At 38.5% G+C, this 13,033-nt stretch overlaps 1 protein-coding gene across 1 annotated transcript in view; it reads right to left on the reverse strand.

The window, feature by feature from the left end:
- Positions 1-9: 9 nt before the first annotated feature.
- LOC117543967 (vacuolar protein sorting-associated protein 13A-like) overlaps positions 10-13,033 on the reverse strand; it is a 40,796-nt gene continuing 27,772 nt past the window's right edge. The window contains 22 exon segments of the mRNA XM_034212665.1: positions 10-1,176; positions 2,426-2,500; positions 2,637-2,760; positions 2,987-3,072; positions 5,213-5,327; positions 6,072-6,195; positions 6,392-6,437; positions 6,553-6,716; positions 7,228-7,303; positions 7,496-7,609; positions 7,772-7,853; positions 7,964-8,109; positions 8,331-8,444; positions 8,567-8,681; positions 8,891-8,960; positions 9,058-9,139; positions 9,303-9,449; positions 9,673-9,826; positions 10,048-10,219; positions 10,647-10,677; positions 10,679-10,705; positions 11,399-11,531. Of these exon segments, the coding sequence (XP_034068556.1) occupies positions 1,126-1,176; positions 2,426-2,500; positions 2,637-2,760; positions 2,987-3,072; positions 5,213-5,327; positions 6,072-6,195; positions 6,392-6,437; positions 6,553-6,716; positions 7,228-7,303; positions 7,496-7,609; positions 7,772-7,853; positions 7,964-8,109; positions 8,331-8,444; positions 8,567-8,681; positions 8,891-8,960; positions 9,058-9,139; positions 9,303-9,449; positions 9,673-9,826; positions 10,048-10,219; positions 10,647-10,677; positions 10,679-10,705; positions 11,399-11,531 (2,248 nt within the window). The 3' untranslated portion in view covers positions 10-1,125.

A 13,033-nucleotide genomic window follows, 5' to 3' on the forward strand; every position in this document is an offset into this window, starting at 1 on the left:
TACAAGAGATACATTTGAAACACATATTTTATTTTTTTGGAACATATGGGGGAAAAATGGAACCACTGCAGTGAACACTTGATGCTCAAAATAACACACATTAATGGCAAAAGAAATATTAAGTCTGTTAATATTTAGTCGAACTAAATTGCGATACAACCCAAAGCAATCCTTTAAAATATACACCAGAGTAAACATCAGCTGTTAATAATTAGCATTCATTTCTTTTAAATATACTTTTCTCTGCATAATTCATCAACATAGTTGGCATTGCATATGTGTGGTATAAAAACATAAAAATCACAAAAGTACAATCTGTAACGCCATAATACAGACTAGTGTGTGAGGATGAGTATATACAGATACTATGCGATTAATATACAGCAGATTGATACACAAGAATATAAAAATAGCATGCGGCTCTCAATCATACACTGAGCAGTCTTCATCTTGTATAAAAAACTAGGAAAATTGAGAGTGTTAGAGTAAAATAAAACAGTAGTTTGAGCACAATTTGAATTATATGTGTTCCAGAGCCAATCTCAAATTTATATTAGTTTCCCTTGTATATATAATCCAGTAAAAAAACAAAACAGCATACAACATTAAATGTGCTACAACTGTGGTTCATTTGGCTTCAATGTCATTTAGGCTGTTTCCTACCATGTACAAGACATCTTTAATATGTTTAATACAACTGAGAGCTAAGGAAATGACTGACTGAATGTGTTTGATTGAGAATGGCAAACTATGAAAATCTTCCAAATTTCAACAGCTATTCAGGCCCAAGCAGATAAGCTGTATTTTGAAATGTGAGTCAGTTTTAATAAAATAAATCATTAAATATCAGCTGAGCAAAATGAGTGTAATCAGAGCGAAGACAGTGGAGTGAGTTCAGAGCTTCTGTGGTAAATAAATGTACGTCAGCCGTCTATATAGCACTTTTGTAAGCATGCACACATACACACTATCACTCGTCCCGACACACACCAACATACAGCCTTGTGTAATTGGACTCAAACAGGGAGGTAAACAACATGAGCATGCGGTGAAGAACAAAGGCACTGACACACACAGACTTTGTGTGTTCTTTTTTCTTTATCATTTCTCGCTCTTCTTCGTTAGTCAGTATTTATGCAAACTCTCTCTTGCATCGTCCAATCTGGCCAGAACCCACTGAAAATCAAGAAACCAAAGTTGGGAATACATTTTGTACAATCCTTTACTGTGACTTCAGGCTGATTATATATATATATATATATATATATATATATATATATATATATATATATATATATATATATATATATATATATATATATATATATATATATATATATATATATATATATATATATATATATATATATATATATATATATCTATATAAATACACTGAACAAAAATATAAATGCAACACTTTTGTTTTTGGTCCCATTTTTCATGAGATGAACTCAAAGATCTAAAACATTTTCTATCTACACAAAATAACCATTTCTCTCAAATATTGTTCACAAATCTGAAAAAATCTGTGATAGTGAGCACTTCTCCTTTGGCGAGATAATCCATCCCACCTCACAGGTGTGGCATATCAAGATGCTGATTAGACAGCATGATTATTGCACAGGTGTGCCTTAGGCTGGCCACAATAAAAGGCCACTCTGAAACGTGCAGTTTTGCTTTATTGGGGGGGTCCGGGGGGGTCCGAAAACCAGTCAGTATCTGGTGTGACCACCATTTGCCTCACGCAGTACAACACATCTCCTTCGCATAGAGTTGATCAGGTTGTTGATTGTGGCCTGTGGAATGTTGGTCCACTCCTCTTCAATGGCTGTGCCAAGTTGCTGGATATTGGCAGGAACTGGAACACGCTGTCGTATACGCCGATCCAGAGCATCCCAAACATGCTCAATGGGTGACATGTTGGATGTACTGCCAAATTCTCTGAAACGCCTTTGGAGACGGCTTATGGTAGAGAAATGAACATTCAATTCACGGGCAACAGCTCTGGTGGACATTTCTGCTGTCAGCATGCCAATTGCACGCTCCCTCAAAACTTGCGACATCTGTGGCATTGTGCTGTGTGATAAAACTGAACATTTTAGAGTGGCCTTTTATTGTGGCCAGCCTAAGGCACACCTGTGCAATAATCATGCTGTCTAATCAGCATGTTGATATGCCACACCTGTGAGGTGGGATGGATTATCTCGGCAAAGGAGAAGTGCTCACTATCACAGATTTTTTCAGATTTGTGAACAATATTTGAGAGAAATGGTTATTTTGTGTATAGAAAATGTTTTAGATCTTTGAGTTTATCTCATGAAAAATGGGAGCAAAAACAAAAGTGTTGCGTTTATATTTTTGTTCAGTGTATATATATATGTATATATATATATGAGCATTATAGTATGAGTTGTCAACTTACAGTAGCGATCTCAGGAGTTTTGAAGTTTATGATCTTCCCAAACTCCTTAGCGTGGAAGACAGACTTCACTCTCTCCTGAAGTGCACAAGACAACACATTTAGTGCTATAATAATTGTTTAAAACTAGCTATGAATCAGTATAAACAAAGGTTTCCTATGGAGGAGCATCAAGCTTCTGATTTGTATTTCAATATCGTGTTTGCTTTTGTACCTTGGCCTCAATGCGAAGTCGGCGGTCCTCAACAATCATCGGATCCTTGGTGAACTCTTCAAACAGATACTGCCACTCACAGGTCAGCTGGCCAAACGTGCCTTTGGTCACAAAAAATATTCCCCTGGAAAAGAAAGCACATAAAAAGGATTGGACAAAGCAACGTATATCACACATCAGGTTTACACTGTATCAAAACATGCTGTGACGATGATCTGGGATTTAATGATTTCACATATTCACAGGTGTTTGTGAAAACGAGAGGAAAATAAAACGTTATCTTAGAACAACCTGATATGAGAAAGCAGCCGGAAATTCTTCTTCTCACCAGGATGCAGAAACACACTCACCTCTTGGTGATCATGAAGAAGTCTGAATCATTGACCTTGGCATGAGCAAAGTATCTGTACTTGGCAAAACGTCCATTCTCAATTTTCTGGAGAAAAAGAGAAAAAAGTGAGAATGTATATTAGCAAACAGCAAGACCAACTGAATCTGAATTATACTGAAACATAGATCCCACTCCACTGTGCTCAGTGAAAATGTATAAAAGTGTGTTCCAAACAACTGCATACTGTAAATAAGCATGAGCTACTCTGGTCCTCAGCTGAATGAATGAAAATGTTGAGGGGTGACGAGGAAAAATGGGATGAAACAAAGACAAAGAAAATGGCAGGTAGAAGTTGTAATGTGAACATTTTATTGAGAACAAGAGGGCAATGAAAGACAGAATGATAAAACAAACATAAAGAAATAAGGACAAAGACAAATTAAAATAAAATGATAATGAAAAGTGTTGGACAATGACTACATCTCTGAACATAAGAGGGTTTGTTTTGTAGCTTGTGAGAAAATGATGAATGAAAAGAATGGGTTTTAAATGATAAAGGATAGACACTCAAATATGAAGAAATCTCACATCAATTTAATAAACAACTAAATACATAAAACACATATTCTTGAATTACTGAGAGGCTCTTCATTGGTTAATTAACTTGAATCAAACTTGTACTACACTAATGCTACACTACAGCTATCTTCTAGCTAGTCTTCCTCTTCCTCATCACCAGCTCTATACCATTCCCAGTAGGCCAGACTCCGCTGTGGACACGACGAGAGAGAAGAGTGAAGGTCAGAGAACAACAGTTTCTACTCACAGCTACACACAGACAGCTGTCACAGCAGATTAAAGACAGAACATCACTCAGACATTTGTCTCTCTTCTATCAAATAGTTATTCTGTTGTAAATATCATCTATTTTATTATTTAGTCTAAATACCAGATGTTTGCTTCTTTCCAACTGCTTTGCTGTAAAGACTTTCCCACCCAAAATATATAAGTATAAAACTCAGGCAAAAACTATTTTGAGCCTATCTACAACAGAAGCATAAGCATGACACCTGTTTCTAGCACATAAACACACTAACTAACAAGCTTAACAAACCTAGGCTAGGTCTAAAGATGGCGATACAGATGGGCGACAAATTAAAGGGAAAAACCTGTATGAATGATTGAGGTCACTGATGTGAATCAAACACTATGTCTCTCATAGACCTCTACCAAACTGAAGTCTTGGACTCTCCACTACCATCATCCAACATACCAACATACATGTTGTGGAGGCTAGCTGTGACCCTAAACTTCACCAAGGCTCTTTAATTTGTCACCTTTCTGTAAAGCTATAAGGCAAACAGTGTAGCTCTGACCTGAAACTCATATTCACAAACTTCCATCCAGCTCGACCACTACGTGATGTCAGCACAAAAGAAGTAAGCCACAATTTAAATATAGCTTAATGGAGCAGAACTGAAACACCTCAAAGCTTCACTAAAATGTCCAAACATGAGAACCATTGTACGGAAACAGCAGCTCCCAACCACATTCAGCTGTTCAGTGCTGTCAACAATATGGTTAGCCAGATGGCTGCTTCAGGTACTTTGTTTAAACCTTGAGGACAGCAAGGGCATCCAAATGAAGCATCATTTGCCAAACAAAATAGGTCTAATGTCAAAACACTAACAACAACAATAATAATAATATGGAGAAGGAACAGGTAGATACACTGCACAGAGGCTTTGCTGCAGTAAAATACAAAACATATTTCAGTAAATCTCAGTAAATGTTGGCCTTGGAACTGAAATAGTTGTGAAATGTCTCTATTGTTGCTCATGCTTATTTACTTTGGTTGAAAATGTGTAATTTGACCTTCTTAAAAAACACATAACAGAGGCACAAAGGTGAATGAATCAATGATAACTGAGCTATATTAGGATATATGAGCTACATTAAGTTTAAAGATCTTACACAAAAAGGGTCATGGTTAAAAAAATCAATCAATCAATCTCTGTGCCTTCATTAACGCTCACACCCACAACTCCACTAGCAGACCTAGGCATTTTCTGTGTGGGTGTGCAACACATTTATGATGTAGTTCCCTGTCATTGATTACATTTACAAAATTCCGTTGTATTAAAATGATTGTCACAGAGCTTTTCCTAATCTTAATGAAATACAAATATTAGCTCCATGTTATTTGCCCAGGTCTGACTGAGGACAGGATGAGGTTGTGTCCTACCTGCAGCATCTGGCTGCCGAGCCCCTCCCTCTCCTTATATGGGCGTATGACTCCATCCTCGTGAATGAAACGCGGCGGTCGCAAAGAGGCGATATCTTGTGAAGTCTCTGCTGCCCTGAAAAAGAAAAACAACTGCCTTATGAACTCTTATAAATCCTGGATATATATATATATATATATATATATATATATATATATATATATACTACATAACTGCAAACACACACAATGGCTATGGCAAACATTTAGATGTGCACACACACCTAAAGAGCTCCTGTCATGGCCCAATGAGCAGCTGTAATGAAGCTGTTTTTGTTTGTACAACTACTGAGCATGGTTTATTTCTGGAAACAAGCATGGCTCAAATAATGATCTTCTTACATGTTTTGGTGTTAAACTCTTTTGTGAGTTTAGCACAGATCCACATGTCCAATGTACGTGCAAATATGCAAACATACACTGGTGTTGTAAAAACATGAACACTGTAGCACATTTGAATACATACACACAGTAATGAACTAGGGCTGCACTATACCAGGAACAATTGCGATAACTTTGTTGATTATTGCTACAATGATCTAAAATGCGATAAAAACATGTACAAATTATAAAATGTACTCAGTTGTGCCTATCTGCAGCTTTCAGTCAACTGCTTGAAAACAAAATAATGCGTGTTGAATAAAACAATTAAAAGGAAATACATTTTAACATTACCTTATTGAACATTGAACTGAACACAAATGTTAGGCATACTTTTTTTTCTTAAACATACCCAAAATACGCAGTGGAATAAGACAATTTATCTTCTTATCGTGCAAGTTGACATGTTGATGACCTTAAAAAAACATGTTCAACATACCTCTTGATCCCTTGGAAAGTACTGCTGGCCATGTCAATAATGCCTCCGGTAGGTCTGGCTATAGCACCAACCAGACCTTTCCCAACACCCTTGAAAAAGCCGGCTGCACCCTCCTTCTGTGCTCCTGAAAAATAACGCATCATCAGATATCATCAAGTTCATGGAAACTGATATAAAGATCTCCTGACATAAACACAGCTCGTACACTGTTCCAGTAAAAGTACAGAATCCACAACAACAATATTTAGATATTATGTCATTTCAGCAAATACGTCGTCATATCAGCAGGCGCCGAATGATCTCGGTTCAACTCAACATACCTTTGATAGGTTTGGTGACAATGCCTGTGATGCCACTGACAAAACCCTGAAGGGGGAAACAAAACACAATTACCAAGTAGCAGCAGATCATTCATTACTTTACATTTTCTCACGTCAAAAAGGTATATTTCTGGTTCATTAACACAAGTTTGAGAACGTACAGACACTAATCCCTTTCCTCCCCTGGCCAGCCCCTCTCTCAGGCCACTGGGTTGTTTGTTCATAGCTTCTCGTCTTTTCTGCTGGTACTCCTCGTCCATCGTTATGGCAGCGACACCCTTCGCCATGGCTCCAGTGATCCTGGAGGCTGCACCTGCTATTCCACCTGGAAGGCACATAATAGTGTTTATAGTTATTATTTCTTTCATACGTCTATTTTTTCTTGAACATCTCTTGTGGGAGATATCGTTACTATTTTCTTCTTTCACTGTCCCTTCATCTTCTGTTCATATGGCAAGGGAATTTAATTTAAATAGCACATTTCTTTAACAGATCAACGTTCAAGAGTGCTGCAGGAATGAGACGTGAAACCTGGCTAACCCATCCCAAAGTAGCACAAACACATACAATAATTAATCTTAAGCCTGAGCAAAAAAGACACATGTTAAGCTAACTTTTGAATGTAAACAGTAGTGAGAGATCATACATCTCATATTCGTTCGAATAACAAAAGTACCGGTACAAAATGTGTAATTTGCCTACACAAAAAACATTGAATAATTCCTGACAAAAGGAGGAATAACGTGTTTAAATATCCCTTTATTTACCGCAGATATCCATTTCAGAGTTCTGCTAAAGCGATCAAAATACTTTTTTTATAAGCGCGCCGTACTTACCTACAGCTCCTCCCACCAGAGCCTTCACCCCCAGAGCCATTCCTTCAACAAACTCCTCGGGCCCCTGGATGGCTCCCTGAAGAACCCCAGATAACAGTTATACATGAAGAAGACTTAAAGACAATATCTCTGCTGCTTACAATCTCCAGTCATATATTCAAAGTTAGAGTATTGTGTATATGTTCCCCTTAAATAATAAGAATTCAAAGTAAGCTTTTGGTTTTGAATGCCTCAACATTGATAGCCTATTTTAGCATTACATTCCTACCTGATACGGCTCATAGAAGAAGGCTTCCACGCCCTCCGACAGTCCTCTGATCAGCCCGAAAGGATTTCCAAGTACATCCAGGCCCAGCACCAGCACATACATCTGTTTAATAGCCTGAAATAAGCAAAGATAAAAACTGGTAAGCTCAATGGTAGCCAGGATCTGGTCTTTATTCATGTTATTCAATAAAACCTTGAGGAACTTAAAAATAAATTCAATCTGAAAACATTTTATAATCTTGGCTTTTGTCCTTGTCCTTGTGTGAATGTGTGTTACCTGCTTGGAATAATGCCTGATGACCTCCCATTGTAGCTGCTGGGTGGTACAAAACCGGAAGGTCAACTCAAAGAAGGCCAGCCTGAAATCAAATATTAAGGACTCCTTCAGCAACAAATCACACAAAAACAAAACACTGCTCCTGCGTGTCATTTATGTGTATTGTTATTTGGGCCTTCAAATGATTCTTACTTGAAGACGACGTCCTGCACATCTGTGAGCGTGGCACCGATACTCTTCAGCAGCAGGTTCAGGGACTGGACAGGGATGAGTTCCTTGTCTCTCTTCTCCTTCATGCCGTCTTCCCCTCCCGTACTCAGAGAGAAACTCAAGTGCAGCTGCAACAAAAAGAACAAAACATGACTAAGCGTGGCTGTTTATGGTTAAGTCACAACAGAAACACGTTATGTAGCTGGGTCTTTGTTGCAGTCTTGTAGATTTTGATGCAGTTGTATTCATGTTTGATAAGGATTTATTTCATTTGACTTTTCCATCACTTGTGGTGGAACAGTGGTGTTTTTGCATTTCCTAACTATACTGTAGTATACAATTTACAAACCTTGATGGGGGAGATGTGGAAGTACTCGTAGAGGCTGATGGGAGAGGTGTCAGCAGCAGAGACATGGTTCAGTTCTGTCTTTATGTACTCTATGTCCTTCTCGAACAGTTCCACCTAGTGGAATAAAACAAGCATTATATTATACTGGCATAGACAACAAAAGTCAGAATGTATGACTCTTTAACTTGTGTGTCCCAGATTCTAGACAAAAGACTCTTTATATGAGAGTATCTGACCTCCTGTTGTGAGCTCATGATGCTGGCGTTCTCAGGAGTGAACAGGTCCAGGATGGCGTACAGGAAGCCCAGATCGAGCTTCAGGTCCATCTCTTGGATCAACACCTTGAAGTACCTGAGGTGGACAAACATTTCCATCACAGCTTTGAAGTTGAATGAAAGAAAACAGTTATTCCAGGAAAAGATTGAAAAGAAAATAGTTTTCAGATCAATGAAATGTTAGAGAGTAAGGAGTAAGACTGAGCACAGAAATGGTATAAAGGACAGTGGAAAGACACTTGAGGAGCTGGGAGAAGTCAGAAAATCATTCAAAGTAAAAATTACTTGATGCGTGAGATATCAGAGTGCCCTGCTGTTCTGGTAACAATGCTGATGTCAGTTAGAGGTTTGGGTTCTGTAATAAAAATACAAATAAAATAATGTTACAAATTGAAACACTGCATACAAACAGCACATAATGCTAAACATGACGTACAAGAGGAATAGCAGACCTGCATCCATGGTGATAGACTTTGGCAGTTTCACAGGGTAAAACACATACGGGAAGATGGCTCCGGGCAGCTGGTTCTGGATCTGCAGGAGGAAAGGATGCATACTTAAAGCTGATAAATAATAATCAAAATATATTGATGAACAAATGCTGAGGAAGGCATTTGGATGACTTGTCCGCCTGTAATTAGGACATATACATATATACTTGATATTAAGAGTATATTTTGATTATATGTGGCTGTACCTGAATGCGGTGGATCTGGACACGGTAGGCTCTTTGTCGTGGAGAGACGCTGTACTCCACCTTCACTGCAGGCAGGAAGTGCCTCCTGAGAGGAGCATCACACGGCTGGAACATCTGCATATTCTGGCCATTGGGAGTAAAGGACACCTGGAGGAGATTTACATTTGTGTTAAATTATTGAACAAGAATGCCAGCGACAAAGCATTATTTTCAATAATCAACCACCTGCAGCTACAACTTTTTAAATGACATGTTATGAGTATATATACTCTACCTAAGTCACATGAAATGGACAACTTTAGTCACTTTATCATTCCCTGGACCCGGGTTCAAATAAGAGAAGCTTAATAAACAGTATTTAGTATCCAACCTGGAAGTTGTTATCCAGGTCAGCGATGGCGTGGTCTACGGGGCCAGACTCCATGTACTCTTTGAATCTGCTCTCCAGCATCTCAGCTTCTTTAGCGCTCATAGACTTCCACCGATTCTTCTTCTTAGGCTTTAACTCCCACACCACATCAGAGCTGAGGCAACAAAGAAGAAAGCAGAGTGTAAGGTCATTAGGAAATGCAAAGCAAGTTGGTTTTAAATAGCACATTTAAGCCACAAGGCGATTCAAAGTGCTTTGAAACAACCATCAAAACTAAATGGAAAGGAAACACAGCACAAAAGGGCATTCAAATACAACTTCACACAGGCATTAAAAAGCCAAAACTCAGACATGTGCATGTGTATGTTGCTGTACCTTGTGATCCCAATGAAGGAGATCTCCTGGCCGCTGCTGTTGTTGACCAGAGACACGCCCACGTTCTGCAGCGACAGGATGATCTCCTGTTCGGCCAGCTGAGCCTTTTCGCTCTCACAGAGCAGCTTGTAGATGCGTAGCTCCTCAGTGAAGAGCACAACTCGCTGGAGACCTTTGGATCAACAATAAACACTTATCACAACACAAGATAAAGCAAACCAAGACAGAAATGTTGGTAGCTGTGTCTACATGCTCTTATTATCTTTAAAATAAACCGTTAAAACAATGCATTGAAATATGCTTTGTTACTTTGTACTGATGTACCAATTACATGCTTAACGATTAAGCTATTTAATCAAAAAGCTTTACAAACTGTCAAACAACTTCTTGTAAGCTGGGTATGATAACTTTTAATATTCTTATCTATTTATTTTAGCCTTTTGAAGTTTGCTTTTGAAGTGTTGTGATAATCAGAAATACCAGGAGAGGGCAGTGTAATCAAAATGAACTAGAGTTGTAGAGATGAGCTGTCCAGAAATGCAGCTTTTCTGGCAGAATCCATTTAAGGGATCTGTGTTTTAAAACTATTTGTACTTTACCTTCATAGAAGGACACCACAAATAGTTTTCCCCTCATTGTTCATGTCCACCAGCAGGTCCTAAAGATGGAAGAGCAGACAAACACGCGTTTGTTTAAAAGTAACATCATTTTGTTAAGCACAACAAAGACTGTGCCCCAGTTTTATTATGACATTGGAAATTGTATTTATAAAATGTATTATCAACTAACAACTCTTTGTTTTACACGTCTCAGTATTATCACCCAACATACACATTTTGACATTTAGTCAATTTAGCAATGGCATGCACCGACAGTATTATGCTGGTATCACCGACAACTATGTGGAACTACGATATGAGTAGAATTTAAAAAAGGGATACTTAAGATGTTAATTAAAATGGCAAAGATAACCTACAACATTGGCAATACACCTCAGTAAACTATACAACCAAAATAAGGATAGAGCTATTTAACTAGATATTAGGACTGTATTTCGAAGTAGTACATGCTTTAATCAACATCACAGGATCCTTTCGTTTGTTTTCTAAAATTTTCTATATAAATACTTGAGCTTATAAAAGTAATGAGTGTGAGCACTACAAGGTCTATGTCTAAGGTAACACATTTTGCTTTAATGCTGAAACAAAACAGCTAACCGCTGCGATGGCTGTGAGAAACACCTTTACTTATGATAAGATAAAGGCTAAATGAAGATGTCTGTTATAAATAAAAGGTATACATACTGTATTATTCCTCAACCACAAACAGTCTTATGTCTCATGCACAGTACCTCCTCACTCTTCAGCTTCCCACTGTAAGTACCGCACTTCCAGCAGAGCTCTCGGGACCCGGTGGGTTCGGTCCAGGTGTAATGCACCGCTCTCCCAGCCTCCAGCCCCTCGTGCTCTGCCTCCTTCTGAGAGCTGCACACACCCAGACACACACACATACCGTATACGTCAATAACATTACTGATAACAACTACAATTAGGAAATAATATTCCACTCATTTGAGAAGATAGAAATGAAGATATGTAAACCAGACCACAGTAAACCAGAGGACAATATAACAGAGCCCAGCCACCAAGAATATACCGACATTACAAAGTACCTCCCCGACAGAATACACAAACTACTCCCATCAACGGACAGAAACATGACAGCATGACTGGAAAGACGGCCAAACACCGAAAGAGCCCCCAATACCTCGGCTGGAGAGATAGAGTTTATATATGCATGATCACTCTGATCTCGATTCGGACGAGACAAAGCAGACATTAGACAATGGAAAAAGCCAAAGAGTCAGCAACAGAACTACTGGAAGAAGCAGGAGGTGTGATTCCACCGGCGGAATCCCATCCAGACGGCAGCATTCAAAACTAGTATTTCTACGAGTAGGGATGATTTAACGCTTAGATCAAAGAAACATAGTAATACATGAGAATGGGTTTTGATGTCTAACCTGCTCCATTAACTCTGGCCCAATGGTCTATCAGTGTGCATTTCTAGCGTCAATAGAAAGGTGTGTATTTAAGCGACGCTGAGTGTTTTTAAATGCCATTTTATAATAGGTTTCTGATACACTATTTCGTAATGCTCTTAATGTCTTTCATTTTTGTAAAGCACTTTGAATTGCCTTGTGCTGAAAGGGGCTATATAAATAAACTTGCCTTGCCTTGCTTCTTAAATAAATAATGTTGGAAACATTGTGAAAAAATGAATTCCAGTTTTCGAACAAAGTTGAATCCCTGTGTAAATAGTTGTGTTATAAAAATATTTAGATTACATTCTAGTCTAATGATGACAGCAACATTATTTCTGATGGTGATAACATGTTGGACAAGGCCTGGATGATATGTATCTGTCATTGGTAAAGGTGAGGAGCAGATTACACAGACAAACCAGAACCAAAGCTGTATTCTTCGTCCACATATCTTTACCTGCACTCTTGATCTGAACACACTTTGCACTCCACTGTTGAACTCAAATTAAAATGACTAGCACTTTTGTAATGTTATACCAAATCATATTGAGGGGCTGCATCAACTGTGTGTCTTTGTTTGTGCCCTCTTTCCTGCCCCATTAATTGTTTATGGATCTTTGGAGTTGTGTTTTCATTTCATATGTAGTTTTACCACATAGTGAGAGCCTCCTTCCTTCCCCATTTGCTCAGAGAGCTCTTATACTAGCTATCTGAGGCTGTTCTTTTCCCCCTATTTTTAATCATGTGTATTTTTCTGAGTTCAAAGTGTGTCAGAAGAGTTTTTCCTTTTCCATATTGTTCTACCTGTCCTCCTCCTCTGAGAAGGAGAGGTCGAGTAGCTTGTCAGCCACCCAATGGGAATCTGTCCGAGCGCTGCGTGACCCCCAACACAAAAACACAAATGGCTATCAGCAACACGCTGTTAGTTATCATAGACTTAGC

The sequence above is a fragment of the Gymnodraco acuticeps genome, unplaced genomic scaffold (genome assembly GCF_902827175.1).
Source record: "Gymnodraco acuticeps unplaced genomic scaffold, fGymAcu1.1, whole genome shotgun sequence".
Classification (NCBI taxonomy): Eukaryota; Metazoa; Chordata; class Actinopteri; order Perciformes; family Bathydraconidae; genus Gymnodraco; species Gymnodraco acuticeps.